Here is an 18,184-nt window from a genome sequence, read left to right as displayed (position 1 = left end):
TGCTCCGTTTAGGACCATGTTGCTCTTTCGGCTTGTATTTTGTCTTTATATTGTCGTGTGTATTTTCTGTCATTTCTGTAATTCAAGGCTCATCTGTAAAAGAAACCTTGGTCTCAGTATGACTCCCGGAGAAAGAAAAAAAAGAAGGTTAATTAAACACTATAAAAATTGACAACGAATGACTTCCGCCGGAACGCAGAGAGTTTTAATACATCTGGTGGACAGGAGACGTAATGCTTGGAATAAAGAGCGTCTACACGTCATTAATCAAGACCGCGAACTAAGGTTACGGAGACGGACAGGGCGGACTTCGCCAGTCACAATTGACACTGACAAGTCTGTCTCTGCTGTACGACTTCCCTCCCAGAGCCATGTATTTCCAGAGTTATGATGTATTCACAAGACACTTCAACATCCTACGGCAACCATGTTATCTCCCCATTAACATTACGTGGGGGATATTTAAACAACGCTAAGTAACTTAATATCTAGAATTAGAACAAATTTCAAAAGTCTAAAAGTCGGCCTAACTATCCAAATATATATGTCTCTGCTCTCTCCTACTCTCGGTAACATAAAATCACTTTTATCACTACTTCTAAACTGAGTTGAGCAGGCGTGACTCACACCAGCTTTATATTCCTCATATCTCTGATGGATTCCATCTCCCACAGTTCAACTCAATCTCTATGTTCAACGCTACAGTATCTCTCCACACTTCTCTATCAGTTCATCTCTCTCTCTCTTCTTAGGATTAGCTCCCCCCCGGAGATAACAGGGTTTTAAACTTCACACAAATTAACACTGTGGGAAAAGAGAGAGAGAGAGAGCGAGACAGAGAGAGACGGAATGAGAGAGATGGAGATTAGGACAGCGGAACAAGCTCACATCCAGGTCACGCTGCTCTGCCTTTCAGAAAGTAACCTGCTCTCATAAATACTCCTCCCCTCCCTGCCTTTCATCCCTCTCTTTCCATTAAAACACATCCCAGAAACATGGTGTTCCACTCTGTCTCCCTCACGTCTTCTCTATTATTAATGCTAGTTAACGCTCGCCCAAACTATGTGTGTGCGTGAGAGAGAACGCCTCGAACACGGCAGAGGGACTGATGAACGAAAGTGTGTGTGGGGTGGGGGGATGCAAGTGTTAACACGGCATCATCATCAGTGCATTCTCTGACGTTGGCAAACACACGGTTTGCTGCTGAGGCAGATGAGGAGTGAAAGAAGTCACATTAAAACAGCAAACTCGTCCTGTTTTCACTTTCATACCCCCAGTCCCTTTTCATAATGCATTAAAGCCACCAGTCAGAGGGAGGGAGGGAGGGAGGGAGGCAGCGGGAGAGAGATATTCTCAAAGTAATTTGGAGCTCACGGATATAGCGAGGAAGATTAAACGCAGGAAATAGAAGCGCATGTGATGGAGAGGCGAGCGAGGGATGAGGATGGACTGATAGACAGAGAGATCATGTACATAGATAAAAGATGGGGTGTACAGATAGAGGAAGGGGGAGGAGAAAGATATGGTGTCACTGATTCAGTTAGTGACTGTGTGTGTGTGAGAGGTTTTGTTTGGGGGGGTGGGGGGCCCGCGGGGCACTGCTGCCCTTGTTATTGTGAACCAGTGGGACAACACACACACACACAGTACCATCAGAGCACACACACAGTACACACAGTACCATCAGAGCACACACACAGTACACACAGTACCATCAGAGCACACACACAGTACACACAGTACCATCAGAGCACACAACACAGTAAACACCTACACACAGAGGCTTGGGTTGGGAGTAATCTTGACAGACGTAGAGAGACAGAAAGACACGCTAACTCCGCATTAACAGACTCTTAAACAAACAAGCATCCCATTACCGTTAAACCACCATCACCGTAACGGATCCTAACCGCCGAAGCATTTACAATATCAATGTTTAAATATGACGCTAACGGTAGATGTAGCCTGGGAGAGATAGAGGGACACAAAATCCATCCAATAACACAGAGAATGTTCCTGACTAATAGATGAAGGGACAGAGACACAGAGCACTATGTAGACCATATACTGGTGGTTAGAGGGCTATCTAACACGCAGCTGACAGAGAGACACAGAGCACTATGTAGACCATACACTGGTGGTTAGAGGGCTATCTAATACACAGCTGACAGAGACACAGAGCACTATGTAGACCATACACTGGTGGTTAGAGGGCTATCTAATACACAGCTGACAGAGACACAGAGCACTATGTAGACCATACACTGGTGGTTAGAGGGCTATCTAATACACAGCTGACAGAGAGACACAGAGCACTATGTAGACCATACACTGGTGGTTAGAGGGCTGACAGAGACACAGAACACTATGTAGACCATATACTGGTGGTTAGAGGGCTATCTAACACACAGCGGACAGAGGCTGAACACCAACAACAATACTGCTGGAGGCAAAGAGCGAGGGAGGGAAAGAAAGGAAAGTAGAGAAACTGACAATGTGGTGTGTGTGGGATGGACAGGACAAGAGCTGGGATGGCTGGCTGGCCAGGACTCTCTTTGGCTTGTTTTGATTTCTGCCTCAACAACAGCAACCCTGTATTCTCATGGGAATGACGGATATGGAGGTAGTCACTGTGTGTGTGTGTGTGTACCTTCCAGATTCTCTGAGGTGTGTTTGAGTGTTGCTGAAGCCTGACAGTAATGATATTGTTTTTATTAATGTCTGATGAAAGATTTAGCGTCTGGCTGCTGGGGCTTTTAGTGCTTTTACCCCACGGAGAAGAGCGCCTGTCTGGATTCCTCTCCATCACACACACACACACACACACACGTCCTTCACTCTCATCCTCTCTGATTCCTCTCTTTATATATTCCTCTGCCTTGATGTTTCTCGCCTCATTCATCCCTCTCCCTTTCCATAGCTCTTCACAATGTAAAGATATCCCTCTATTTCTCTTTTATCCTTTCTCTGGGTAACATGCACAAATAACAAAGACACACACACACACACACACACACACAAACACAAAACACACAGGAATGAGAGACGGAACTCATGAAAGCTCTCAGAACACAATGCAAGCAGAGTGCAAGAATAAAGCATGACTAGAAGCAGAGAGACCGAGTGAGTGAAAGGAGAAACTGCACTCCTGCATTTAGACAGTCTACAATACAGACGCTAAAGAAAATGTCCGCCGCGCCCCTGTCTCGCTCCCGCTCTTGAACGCGGACGAGTCTTGACAGAGACGAGCACAAAGAACCCACAGACAGAAAGAAAGCCTGAACAGGCCTTTAGAAGACTGGACGAAGGAGGGAGAGAGGTCTAATGGGGAAAGAGAGGAGGGTTGGAGAGAACGTGTGGTAAACAGAGGGTGGAGAAAGGAGCAGGCAGTCTTGTCTTGGATTCAGCCTAACCATCCTCCTGAAAATCACTATAGCGAGAGAGCGGTGTGCGTGCCGAACGGATCCTACCCATTAGATTACACTCTAAACTCCTAATTAATCCTTCTAAACGGGATTATGGAAACAGAGCATGATAACATCACTATTCCACCCCGTGCTCAGACATACGCCGTGTGTGTGTGTGTGTGTGTGTTTTTACGTCACTTTAACAGCATTCCAGCTCAAGTCTCAGTAGGGATTTCTGTGTCCTTGGTCAATGGCGCTGACAGAGCCGTAGGTCCCTTATGATCAGATTGTGCACGCTAGCACACACACTAAACTCTCCTCAGACCACATGTCTATAAAGGCTTTATGAATTATTATTAGTGTCTTAACATTACACTTCACACAGTTACACTGCAGACTGGAGGGAATACACACACACACACAGAAATATTTGTCCCCACTCCCTCCCTCCGGCACAGATGTAGTGTGATACAGGACTATCTTGGGGCTGCCCTGTTATGGACCATATCTACCACAACTAATAGTCTATAACCTGAACTAATATCTAGCCCAACTAATAGTCTACAACCTGAACTAAGTCTATAACCACAACTAATAGTCTATACCCAGAACTAATAGTATATAACAACTAGTAGTCTATAACCATAACTAATATCTACCACAACTAGTAGTCTATATCTACAAATAATAGTCTATAACCAGAACTAATATCTGCCACAGCTAGTAGTCTATAACCATAACTAATATCTACCACAACTAGTAGTCTATATCTACAAATAATAGTCTATAACCTGAACTAATAGGCCATAACCAGAACTAATATCTACCACAACTAGTAGTCTATAACCTGAACTAAGTATATAACCTGAACTAAGTCTATAACCACAACTAAGTCTATAACCACAACTAATAGTCTATAACCACAACTAATAGTCTATATCCACAACTAGTAGTCTATGTCCACAACTAATAGCCTATAACCAACCAATAGTCTATAACCACAACTAATAGTCTATAACCAGAACTAATATCTACCACAACTAAGTATATAACCAGAACTAAGTCTATAACCAGAGCTAATATCTACCACAACTAATAGTCTAGAACGAATATCTACCACAACTAATAGTCTATAACCAGAACGAATATCTACCACAACTAGTAGTCTATAACCTGAACTAATAGTCTATAACCTGAACAAATAGTCTATAACCACAACTAATAGTATATAACCACAACTAGTAGTCTATATCCACAACTAATAGTCTATAACCACAACTAATAGTCTATAACCAGAACTAATATCTACCACAACTAAGTATATAACCAGAACTAATAGTCTATAACCAGAGCTAATATCTACCACAACTAATAGTCTAGAACTAATATCTACCACAACTAATAGTCTATAACCAGAACTAATATCCACCACAACTAATATCTACCACAACTAGTATCAACCACAACTAATAGTCTATAACCAGAACGAATATCTACCAGAACTAAAAGTCTATAAGCAGTATTAACCAGCTATACTCTAAGGAGACACTAACAGAACCATGCAGCATTAACCAGCTATACTCTCTAAGGAGACACTAACAGAACCATGCAGTACTAACCAGCTATACTCTCTAAGGAGACACTAACAGAACCATGCAGCATTAACCAGCTATACTCTCTAAGGAGACACTAACAGAACCATGCAGTATTAACCAGCTATACTCTCTAAGGAGACACTAACAGAACCATGCAGTATTAACCAGCTATACTCTCTAAGGAGACACTAACATAACCATGCAGTATTAACCAGCTATACTCTCTAAGGAGACACTAACAGAACCCGAAAGAAAGAGAAAGACAGTAAGACAGTCAGTCAGAGATACAGGGTAAGTATTTGTGGACAGTGATGTGCTGGCAGCATTCTCTTCCTGTTTAGGACTTCCTTGCTCTCAGGAGAAAAAGAGGAGGATAGAAAAGCTTCACAGCAGGCATTTTAGCACCTCATCCCCCCCAGACACAATATGTCTCACCGCTGTCTCTCTGGCATCTGGCCTCTATCAACATTCTCTCTCCCTCTCTCGTTTCAAACAGAGCATCTCGGACCTACTACGTACCACACCCACACACACATATATAGGAGTATGTGAGCGGAGATGAGCGGTTGGAAATCCCACTCTTCGCACACCGCTCCGGCACGCAACTTCCTTTCCCTCGCTCCACAAAAACAAACAAAACAAAAATATAAAATAAATAACATTTCTCAGCCCTCAGAGGAAAAAATAAATAATAATAATTTGCTCAATTATTTATTTTTTTGTTTAAAAATATTATTTATATTTATTGACACCCCATCTACTTTTGGGACTATGTACCATTTTTTAAAAAAAGAAGTAGGCTATCGTGAGACGCTTTAACATTTCAACAAAATGTCGTAGGCTATAAAACAAGGGGCCTACCTGATGATATGTGGCCACCGTGTTAGAAAACTAGCTTTTTCTCTAGTCTTTTGATGATCAGATGCTTCAGTTGTAACGGGGGCTCTGCCATAACGGGGGCTCTGCTGCGCTCACAGTTTACAGTTGAGAGACAACTTTAGCACTGTTACAAACTTAGACTCCACATTTTATTTTTTCATCGTCTTCTTTATACAAATCGCCAATATAAAAAGTCTCCGGTACTGCTGCATGGGCACATTCGTCGTCTTGCTATCTATTACAGACTGTGTGACCTATTTCTAGGGACGACTCGCTAGAACATCTCTGGGCATTAGTGGCCGGTTGGGCTCAACAAATACAACAGAACAGGCCTAATTAAAAGAAGAGTGACGAAGGAAATAGAAAACACTGGGCAGAGCATGCCCAGAGCTCTTGACTGAGTGGGATTGGGGAAATAACACACGCTCCGCTGCTTCCTCCACTCTGCTCACATCCTCTGGTACACACACATCGGTGTACTTGTGGGTAACAGGGTCTCAAATCTGGAAGAGCAACCCTACACGGTTCACTGTCGCGGCGACACGTCACGCCAGACAACGACACCCACCCATCCATCGCCCCCTCTATCAATCCCCACTCTCCCTCTATCCATCCCCTCTCCCTCATTCTTTCACCCTCTATCCATCCTCTCTCCCTCATTCTTTCACCCTCTATCCATCCCCTCACCCTCTATCCATCCCCTCTCCCTCATTCTTTCACCCTCTATCCATCCCCTCACCCTCTATCCATCCCCTCACCCTCTATCCATCCCCTCACCCTCATTCTTTCACCCTCTAGCCATCCCCTCTCCATCATTCTTTCACCCTCTAGCCATCCCCTCTCCCTCATTCATTCACCCTCTAGCCACCCACTCTCCCTCATTCATTCACCCTCTAGCCATCCCCTCTCCCTCATTCATTCACCCTCTAGCCACCCCCTCTCCCTCATTCATTCACCCTCTAGCCATCCCCTCTCCCTCATTCTTTCACTAGTACTCTACTCACTCTGCTTCCATCATTCACTCTGACATAAGTCCTTACGTGTCTCTCCATCTCTTTACTCCCACCCGTCCTCTATCCTCTTTACCTCAAAGCTCTCACGCCATTTCTCTACCGAGCTACTGGTTTCTCTCTGTAGATTGTCCATCCCTCTCTCGGAACAGAGCCTCGCAACGAGGTAGAAACTTTCCATCAGAACAGAAACTTCAACTTAGATTTCTTGTACATTCGGTGTTCAACGTTGAACTTTATCCCTGGTGTATCAACTTAGTTCTCCAAGTAGAGAAAGACACAGTGCTGTCATTAACTATTCACTGTGGATATTGTATAACACGCTGAGTTCCCCTAGTAATAAATACACACATTTAGTTTTTTTTTTTTTAAATGAGATAGCTTCCTGGACCAAAACTATGGTTGCCACATCCCTATGGTAATAAAATACACATTCTTGATGTGTTTCCCCAATGTGTGACTGCCCTTGTCCCCACCTTCCCTCTTCTCCCAGTGCAAGGTTCACCCTCCAGTTACTCCTCCTGGACGGAGTGATGAGCGTGTGGGGAATGGAGAGGGAGAGATGAAAGGAGAGATGAAGGGAGGGAGAGGGGGAGCTCGCCCATGCATTATTGAACAGACAGAGTGGAGTTTTAGGGATAATGTAAAAGTGGAGTTAGGGACAACCTTTCCCTCTCTCACTCCTTCCCTCTCCCCCCCAGCGGATTATACATCTTTTATTCAAGTGGGAGGTTAAAAATTCAAAGCTTGGGGGGAAGAGCGCGGGGGAGGGAATGAGTGTACCTGAAAATGGACAAAATGAACAAATGTCTTTGGGGACTTTCTCAAGTGCTAATCTAGGAGCACTACTCCCTTTGATTAGGACTGAGGGAGAGACCGAGGGAGAGAGGAGGGGTAGGGACATTCCCATGTGGCGCGTCAACGTGGTGAAAAAATGAAGGTGTCTACAGGGCAAACCAGAACTGCGTCCCAGAAACACATTGATACAGAGCAATGGAGAAGGGCTAGCAAACACACACACACACACTCACTCCTCTCGCTCACTGACACACACACATAGATCCTAAGTAATGGAGCAGAGCTAACACACACCTCTCTAATAATACCACAGATTAACACAGACACACACACACACATTCCTTAAAGGTCACAAATTAAGGTCAGAAAGCAAAGTGACCTAACCCACAAACCCCTGTAAATACCATGTCTGGTTTAAATGCCATGCTGAAGGCCCTACTGCAGGCCATATGTAAGCAGAGCCAGGAGCAGCCTAGGGCCATTCCCCTCTCTCTAGGAAGAGTGGAACTGGAAGGTTTAATGTTAGGGATATAGTTTAATATCTGCGAGTTCGTAACTGGAACGTTTAAAGAGATACTGCGAGACTTTGGCAATTAAGCCATTGTTCTACTTACCCAGAGTCAGATGAACACATTTTTGGGGGGTCTCTTTGCGCAGTAGCATACACTAGCCTACCTGTAGACTTCTAGTCATCATCATGCTAATGCTAGTTAGCGCTGGCTCGCCAAACCACCCACGACTTCCTTCATACTGCACGGCACACAGGGTAAGGGTAAGGAGAAAACGTGCTTAGTTGCCAGGATGTAGCAGTATCCGTTCTATGCTAGGGAGAGAGTATCAACTCCAGGAGGAGTAGTCATAAGGACGGGAAGAGATTTCAGGAGCTGCAGATGGAATATGGGAGGTTTTAACTGTCTTTCAGTGAAAACCCTGAAGACTTCCCTGCACCTTGGGGGAAAAAAATAGCTATTCGAACAAGTCAAAATTGGAGAACGGACGCCTTATGCGACAGAGTCCGCTGTAGGCAACGGTTAAATGACTGTAGCTGTTGGTATGAACATAGCTTCATATACATCTCCCTCTCCCTCTCTCTCAGCTGAGATAAGAGAGAAAAAAAAGACCAGGGAGGAGGAAGGTAGGAGAGAGGAGCGGAGAAGAGGGGGCGCTATCTTGTCATCTGCGTCTTTGAAGACGCTCCTTTCCCCCCACCGCTTTTTCATTCCCTGCCATCGGTGGCATCAAAGTCTGTGGCTAGGCAGTATGCCTGTGTGTGTGTGTGTGTGTGTGCCTGTGTGAGAGAGAGCGCTGAGTGCCATTGAGTGTGCCAGTGTCTGTGTGTGCTCGTGTGGGAGAGCAAGTGTGTGTGTGTGTGCTCGTGTGGGAGAGCAAGTATGTGTGTGTGAGAGAGAGAATTTGAGTGTGTGTGTGTGTGTGTGTGCGCTACCCCTTAGGGAGGCCTAATAATGAGAATAAACCAGCAGAAACAGTAGCAGACTACGAGGGCTGCCATAAGCAGGAGCAGGGCAGGCAGGCCCAATCAGTCTACACTCGCTCTCGCTCTGTGTGTGTGTGTTGACAACACACACTTTTTCTTCTCTTCCCCTTTCTCCATCTCTCGCTCCATGTTGATTAAACTGCTTCTAAACATAGATATGGCCCTCGTATCTCCCCTTCCCCATCCTCTCTCTCCACCCTCCTTCCAGCATTAAAACACCCCCAATCCTTCCCTAACACACTTCGACACACACACACCAAATGAAGAGAAAAACGGTCAGATGAAAAAGAGAGAAGAGAGAGAGAATCTGTCCTTAAAATAATGGATGGGGTAAAAGAGTGGGCGGAGGAAGATTGTAGGTGTTGCAGATCACTGCCTGGATCCTTTTCTCTTCTCAAACCCAGCTGCTTCATGCCTAACTCAGTAACAGGCCGCGCTGGGTTCGTAAACACTTAGCATCTGTAACAAGCTTTCAACCAAATCACCCCAATTAAACACACACACATACACACACCTCGCCTGTCACATCGGAGTGTGTATTTATATGCTAATGGTGTTGGGAGCTGAGATTGGAGCGTTGCTTGGCTCGACGGTCGGAGAGTGAGGAGCGAGCGGCGAGGAGCGAGGAGCGGGCCGTTCAAAACCGGATAATCTCCAGGAAGAGAAAGTGGAGAGAGATTAAGCACACAGCCGTGATGAAGTGGCGAGGGCACACTTCATTTGCATGTAAAACAGAGGGAGAGCCAGGGAGAAAGCGAAAAGCGAGAGATGGAGCGAGAGTGGGATAGAGGGGACAAAAACATGCGCGGGCTGGGTGTGTGCGAGTGTGTGTGTAAATAAGCTGTTGCTTGTTGGCAGGCCCGCAGCACGAGGCGCTCACAGATGTGTTCTAACGCGATAACGACTGATGAATGAGCGGCGTTCTCCAACGGCTCGCAACGATAGAGAGATTCTGAATTCTGAGCTTTCGCTATCAGCAGCCGAGGAGAAGGAACGAACGCAGTGGCTTAGAACGCTGCTGTGCAAAGCCAAGCTAATACACAGCTAATGTGGGGCTTAGCAGTCGCCTTATCCGTACCCAAAGTACTGCACAGCACTCCAAGATAAACATTCACACGCACACACACCCAACCTTAACTTACCAAAGGTCTGCACACTGTGAAACTCAAGGCACAAGCATGCCACACACACTTACTGCAATCCAATAGTTGCGTAGTAATTCTGTGAGAGGAAAAATGGTGGGGGTGAAGACGGATATTTGAAACATTGGTGGATGAATGGACGTATGGGGGGGGCTCTTTGGCTCTGGCATTCGTGACCTACGCATTAACCTGGCTCCCTCCAGCACACAGCGTGGTTTATTAACGACTAGCATCCACCATGTACCCCGTTCACACACACGCGCGCCCACAAACACACTCAACCAATTTGAACAGAGAACACATAAGGCCTATTACCAAAGCCCGTTGCATAGGCATTTGAAAAACCCACACATAAATCAACACACACACACACACACACCACCCATGCCACAGACACATCAGGCCTGTGCCAGTGTGCCGCAAAACCCATTTAAAAGCATTTAAGCTGTTTATTGGCAGATCTTTAAATTTAAAAAAAAATGTCCCAAAGGACAAGACACCATGCAGTTAAGGGCTGTGTTGCGTAACAGACACACTAACGCACAACACTTTCTCCTCCCCGGGGGGGGACGGGTTCTCTCCCTCTCACGGCATCTCTAAACCTCGTCCCAAAACTCAAATAATGATCCTGGTATCATTCTGCCAGATAGGTGCAGGCTACTTTGTAGTTTAACGTTTAATAGAGAAGGTTTTTTGGGAAAGCCTTTCCTTCTACCAGAAGACTGTTTTCATTTGCGTCATCGCTGACGGCCACAAAGTGGTAGACATGTACTGTATACACAGACATATACTGTATACACAGACATATACTGTATACACAGACAGAGGGCAATTCCCTTTGCCTCAACAGAAAGTCGCAGGAAACACAAATCACTGACGCATTCCGAAAATGTCTTATGATGAACTTGGGTAAATTCATTAATTTAATAAACAATGTTAATTCCCCTACTAGGTTTGAATTGTGTTCAATGTCTAAATGCCTCGTATTCTGTCTGCGTTTTCCGCATTGCGGATTTGATAGGGCCCTTCTAAAAACAATCCAACTCCTCCCTACTGACTCTACAGGCTGGCTACACACAGCACATTCAGCACCGACTGCCCTTAAAATACTGGCATGAGTCTTGTCCTGGAAGCAGGAACCGAGCGACTTCCCCTTAGATATGCCAGCTGCAAAGTCAAAATTGACTATATTGTTTTTTAAATCAGATTTTAGGACTTTATGGCTGTGCCAACCATGTGACCAGAGCTGCCCCCAGAACAAGATTCATGAAGAAGAAAAAAAGAACACTAGCCCGCTAAAATACTTCTTTTTAAACTGAAGGTTTAACTTTAGTTCATCAGTATCCATTTTTACCGCTGGTGTGAGAGGCTACGGTGAGAAAGTCCTGTTAACCCACCTCATCACACGCTGGTGTGAGAGGCTACGGTGAGGAAGTCCTGTTGACCCACCTCATCACACGCTGGTGTGAGAGGCTACGGTGAGGAAGTCCTGTTGACCCACCTCATCACACACTGGTGTGAGAGGCTACGGTGAGGAAGTCCTGTTGACCCACCTCATCACACGCTGGTGTGAGAGGCTACGGTGAGGAAGTCCTGTTGACCCACCTCATCACACGCTGGTGTGAGAGGCTACGGTGAGAAAGTCCTGTTGACCCACCTCATCACACACTGATGTGAGAGGCTACGGTGAGGAAGTCCTGCTGACCCACCTCATCACACGCTGGTGTGAGAGGCTACGGTGAGGAAGTCCTGTTGACCCACCTTAGCGGGCCGGTGTGACCTGTACTGCAGAGGCTGTATCATTAGGACGGAGAGAGGCCAGACAGAGAGCACAGAATAGTCTTAGTGAGAGGAACACATGGACACACACACACACAGAGATGTGGACCTGCGTGCACACACACGTATAACACCCTCACACAGTGTAGGAAATTGATTTCCGTTGAACACAGGGAGATCAAAGGACTCATTATAATTGGTGTGTAAGTGCCGTGGAACCCCCCGACAGACAGACACACACACACACTTATATTAAAACAAGTAGGTAAATGTTCAAAATATACTTATAGTGCAGCTGTCCATAGGCCATATGGAAAGTATTGTGACAAAGACGTGAGAACCTTATTGCCACCCCTATCAATGTCGGCTGTGTGTGTGTGTGTGTGTATCTGACTAGCGGGGATCAGAGTGGGGAGTGTGAGCCTCAGCACGCCACGACTTGCCATCCGGTAACCGTGGTAATGAAGTAGGTCGCTGTATTCATCGTGGCGCGGCGAGGGGGCGTAGCCAGCGCCGGCTGGTGGGGTGTCACTGAGCGTGCTCCGTAGGGGGGAGGATAATCTCCACGGAGACAGAAACCAGGCCGCTGTGCTGCTCAGGTGTGCCACAAACAAATGAACGAAGGAAGGAGGGAGGGAGGGGGAGGAAGAGAGGAGGAGGATGAAAGGAGAGGAGAACATATGCAGGCATCACCCATGCCTTGAGACATCTTGAAACTTGTATTGGAAAAGGAGATGAAGGATATGGAGTAAAAACGAAGAGAGGAGAGACGAGGGAGGTGAAGGAACGACGAGGGAGGAGAGGGCTGGTTTGGGAAACTAAGGGTTATTAAAATCATCACCATATTAAGAGGATTAATATGCTTCTGGCCCTTTCTCACTTCCATATTAATCACTACAGTAACATCCCCTGTACCCGATATGTATTTCTCCTTTCTCTCCTACTGTACCATGTCCTCACTCTCTCCTTCACGGTCTCCTGTCCTACCTCCTTTCCTGTCCCCCACTCCTTTCCACTCCCCTGTCCTCCCACGGCATCCCTCCTTTTCCTGTCCCCTACCTCCCCTCCTTTCCCTGTCCTCCCACGGCATCCCTCCTTTCCCTGTCCCCTACCTCCCCTCGTTTCCTGTCCCCCCTCCTTTCCTATCAATCCTGTCCTCCAACTCCCCTTCACTATCCTCCCTCACTCCTTTCCACTCCCCTGTCCTCACTCTCTCCTTCACTGTCCCCTGTCCCCCACTCCTTTCCACCCCTCTGTCCTCCCACTCTCACGGCATCCCTCCTTTCCCTGTCCCCTACCTCCCCTCCTTTCCTGTCCCCCACTCCCCTGTCCTCCCACAGCATCCCTCCTTTCCCTGTCCCCTACCTCCCCTCCTTTCCTGTCCCCCACTCCTTTCCACCCCTCTGTCCTCCCACTCTCCACGAAATCCCTCCTTTCCCTGTCCCCTACCTCCCCTCCTTTCCCCCACTCCTTTCTACTCCCCTGTTCTCCCACGGCATCCCTCCTTTCCCTGTCCCCTACCGCCCCTCCTTTCCCTGTCCCCCACACCTTTCCACCCCTCTGTCCTCCCACTCCCACGGCATCCCTCCTTTCCCTGTCCCCTACCGCCCCTCCTTTCCCTGTCCCCTACCGCCCCTCCTTTCCACTCCCCTGTCCTCCCACGGCATCCCTCCTTTCCCTGTCCCCTACTGCCCCTCCTTTCCACTCCCCTGTCCTCCCACGGCATCCCTCCTTTCCCTGTCCCCTACCGCCCCCCTTTCCTGTCCCCCTCCTTTCCTATCTATCCTGTCCTCTAACTCCCCTTCACTATCCTCCCTCACTCCTTTCCTATCCTCCCCCTCTCCATTATTCCCTGTCCTCCATCCCTCTCCCCTTCACTATCTACCGTCCTCCCTCCCTCCCTTCCTATCTACCGTCCTCCCTCCCTCCCTTCCTATCCCGTCCTCCCTCCCTCCTTTCCTATCCCGTCCTCCCTCCCTCCTTTCCTATCCCGTGTCCTCCCTCCCTCCTTTCCTATCCCGTGTCCTCCATCCCTCTCCATTATTCCCCGTCCTCCCCCTCTCCATTATTCCCCGTCCTCCCCCTCTCCATTATTCCCCGTCCTCCCCCTCTCCATTATTCCCCGTCCTCCCCCTCTCCATTATTCCCCGTCCTCCCCCTCTCCATTATTCCCGTCCTCCCCCTCTCCATTATTCCCCGTCCTCCCCTCCCCCTCTCCATTATTCCCCGTCCCCCCTCTCCATTATTCCCCGTCCCCCCTCTCCATTATTCCCCGTCCCCCCTCTCCATTATTCCCCGTCCCCCCTCTCCATTATTCCCCGTCCCCCCCTCTCCATTATTCCCCGTCCTCCCCCTCTCCATTATTCCCCGTCCTCCCCCTCTCCATTATTCCCCGTCCTCCCCCTCTCCATTATTCCCCGTCCTCCCCCTCTCCATTATTCCCCGTCCTCCCCCTCTCCATTATTCCCCGTCCTCCCCCTCTCCATTATTCCCCGTCCTCCCCCTCTCCATTATTCCCCGTCCTCCCCCTCTCCATTATTCCCCGTCCTCCCCCTCTCCATTATTCCCCGTCCTCCCCCTCTCCATTATTCCCCGTCCTCCCCTCTCCATTATTCCCTGTCCTCCCTCTCCATTATTCCCTGTCCTCCCTCTCCATTATTCCCTGTCCTCCCCCTCTCCATTATTCCCTGTCCTCCCTCTCTCCATTATTCCCTGTCCTCCCTCTCTCCATTATTCCCTGTCCTCGCTCTCTCCATTATTCCCTGCCCTCCCTCTTTTCCTATTCCCCGTCCTCTTGCTTTTCCCTATCCTCCGTCCTCCCTACCCTCCCCATGTCCTCCCCCTCTCTCTTCTCTCCCTCCATCTCGCTTTCCTGCTAATTGGCCTATCTGAGGAGCAGACATCAAAAGGCCCCTGCTATCAAACACTGTGCTAGCTTGTGCCAGAAAAGGAAGAACAGAAAAAAAGTAAATAAAAGGGGGGGGGAAGACACTGAAGAGATCGAGGCAAAAGAGAGAGGAATATTCAAGAAAACGAACGGACACAAGCGCTTCAAAAGGGCAGAAATTCGAGCCAGAATCACACACACACCAGGGAGAACAGTGAGACATGGGTTTATAGGAGCACCACACATCCCCTTCCTTAACTATACATAAAAGCAGTTTTACACGGTTTATTTCAACAGACAACACTTGCAACTCAGCTGCAAACAACGGACGGTAAAAGACAAATATTCCAAACAGCTATCGAGCAAGAACAGGAGGAGAGTAGGGCTGTGAAGGTTTAAACAAAGTTGGGATCCTTAACTTGAAGGAAAAAATCCCTAGGTGAAAAACAACGTTTTAAAATCACAGTGCAGTTACCTATAAAAGGCCTGGGGAAAGTTGCGTAAATTATATAAAGTGAACAGTTAGCTACTTTGGTGAAGCGTTGAAAAACGCAAGACAAATCGCGAGATCCAGATTACCAAGACATCTTTCTCCCTGCCCTCTCCTCTCTCTCACGCTGGCTCCGCCTGCCTCCCGCACTTCACCAGAGATCTGTATATAATGGCAAGAGGCTCATGTCTCCGCCCTTACAATGGGAGTCGCTGTCCCCAAAAGGTTGGGAACGCAGGTGACAAGCTTGCCTTCCTCACCTTGTGGCAACTGCTTATAAGTTAAGCGTAACTATAAGAAACCTAAGATGTGTCAAAGAAATTGTATCCAGCTCAGGGCTCCAGCTCAGGGCTCCAGCTATGCATATGGTTTCCTAACTCGCTAGCTAAGTGGCTAGATGGCAAGATCAGGCTTCTTGGTTAAAGCAGAGACAAGATCCCTGTTAGCTAAATTATATTGTGAAACAAATAGCGCCCCTTGTAATACCGTATATCCCGGTACGGTAAAACAACGGTAAGACGACATGAAAATATGGATACCACCCTACCCTATCCAAAAAGACTGTCTCTTAGGAGTCGATTCCTATTCGAATCGAATCTCGTGTCGACACCGGGTAGTTGAAGTGCAAGGCGCTGAGGAATCAATTGGAGTCGACTCACCACTACGTCATCACCTTTTGGGGGGGGGCAGGCGACAGCAGAGAAGTCCTCTACGACAATACTTTGACAACCAGCTACAGAGAGATCGAGGAGAGAGACACAGATAAGGGCGGGGGGCCAGAGGAGGAGTTTTGCGGCGCCATCAGTTCCGAGCACCGCAACCATGAGGTCATCAACCCATGACCCAGCCCGCAGCACTGAACGGGTGTGTGTGTGTGTGTTTGCAGACAGCAGAGGGAAGGGGTCAGGGGTCAGCGGGCTGACGGTGGCGTCGTTTCACTAGGCTGAGTAACGAGGGATGGGAAGAGGAGTGCAAATGGAGCCGCTGCAGAGCCTCAGAAGCGAGGCATGTTTGTTAGCCTGTTTATATTGGCGGTATTGGAGTGATGGGTAGAGGTGAGAGGTCAACCAACGTAATGAGGACTGGCTGCTTATCACAGTACACAACATGCAGGCTCTCGCGCTAACAAACACACTGGACACACACACCACACACACACACACACACACGTAGGCAGTCAGAGGGAGTTGGAGCTATTGAAAAGGGCAGCGTGTGTTTACAGTCAGATATCAGAAAAGGTTATCAGACATCAAATGGGACAGCCGTGTCTCAGCCAATCACACAGAGGGACCAGAGGCACGGTAACGAATCACAGACTGACAGCAGACCTTAACCACTCCGTAGAGGTGAATGCTGATGGGACAGCTGACAACCTTGACATTTCAACGACTCGGACAGCCAGAGAGAGGGTGCGTGTGTGTACACGTTTGAGTGACTATATGCACGTGCGTAAGAGTGAGACAGACTGTGTGTTCTGATTGCACCGCAGCTGAAGGTCGATTGAACAAGCGGGGGGGCACACACACACACGTTTTGTCCCCTGAGGACGGTGGGCAGAGTGTCCTAGCTGTAATGATGAATATGGAGCAGAAGGCTCAGTGACACAGGAACAAGGTGACAAAGGAGAAGCTGGACAGGTGAGGGGTGTGTGGGTTGACAGTAGGACAGCACTCTGTGCCAAGACAGCAGGTGGCTAGTCACAGGGCATCAGTGACCTCTTTCCCCACCCCATCGCTTCCTCCTCTCCTCCCTCTGTCCACCCCTTCCTCCTCCTCTCCCTCTGTCCTCCCCTCCCTCTGTCCACCCCTTCCTCTGTCCACCCCTTCCTCTGTCCACCCCTTCCTCCTCCTCTCCCTCTGTCCACCCCTTCCTCCTCTCCTCCCTCTGTCCACCCCTTCCTCCTCCTCCCCTCCCTCTGTCCACCCCTTCCTCCTCTCCTCCCTCTGTCCTCCTCTCCTCCCTCTGTCCTCCTCTCCTCCCTCTGTCCACCCCTTCCTCTGTCCACCCCTTCCTCTGTCCACCCCTTCCTCCTCCTCTCCCTCTGTCCACCCCTTCCTCCTCTCCTCCCTCTGTCCACCCCTTCCTCCTCCTCCCCTCCCTCTGTCCACCCCTTCCTCCTCTCCTCCCTCTGTCCTCCTCTCCTCCCTCTGTCCTCCTCTCCTCCCTCTGTCCACCCCTTCCTCCTCCCCTCTCCTTCCTCCCTCCCTCCTCTCCTCCCTCCCTCAACCCCTTCCTCCTCTCCCCCCCCTCCCTCCCCTCCTCCCTCCCTCCTCTCCTCCCCCTCCTCTCCTCCCCCCTTCCTCCTCTCCTCCCTCCCTCCCTTCCTCCTCTCCTCCCTCCCTTCCTCCTCTCCTCCCTCCCTCAACCCCCTCCTCCTCTCCCCCTCCCTCAACCCCTTCCTCCTCTCCCCCCTCCCTCAACCCCTTCCTCCTCTCCTCCCTCCCTCAACCCCTTCCTCCTCTCCTCCCCTCCCTCCCTCAACCCCTTCCTCCTCTCCTCCCCTCCCTCCCTCAACCCCCTTCCTCCTCTCCCCCTCCCTCCACCCCCTTCCTCCTCTCCCCCTCCCTCCACCCCCTCCTCCTCTCCCCCCTCCCCCCTCAACCCCCTTCCTCCTCTCCTCCTCAACCCCTTCCTCCTCTCCCCCCTCCCTCCCTCAACCCCTTCCTCCTCTCCTCCCTCCCCTCAACCCCCTTCCTCTTCTC

The 18,184-nt window shown here is 48.8% G+C and overlaps 1 protein-coding gene across 1 annotated transcript in view; it reads right to left on the bottom strand.

Annotated features, from left to right (window-relative positions):
* The window catches only part of LOC115130567 (protein diaphanous homolog 1-like), a 123,210-nt gene that overhangs the window by 40,036 nt on the left and 64,990 nt on the right, over positions 1 to 18,184 (bottom strand). The window contains 1 exon segment of the mRNA XM_065019625.1: positions 13,903 to 13,911. Coding sequence (XP_064875697.1) covers positions 13,903 to 13,911 — 9 coding nt within the window.

Source organism: Oncorhynchus nerka, linkage group LG6, assembly GCF_034236695.1.
Source record: "Oncorhynchus nerka isolate Pitt River linkage group LG6, Oner_Uvic_2.0, whole genome shotgun sequence".
Classification (NCBI taxonomy): Eukaryota; Metazoa; Chordata; class Actinopteri; order Salmoniformes; family Salmonidae; genus Oncorhynchus; species Oncorhynchus nerka.
Note: the sequence above shows the minus strand (reverse complement) of the source record. Positions and strands in the feature narration are given on the sequence as shown.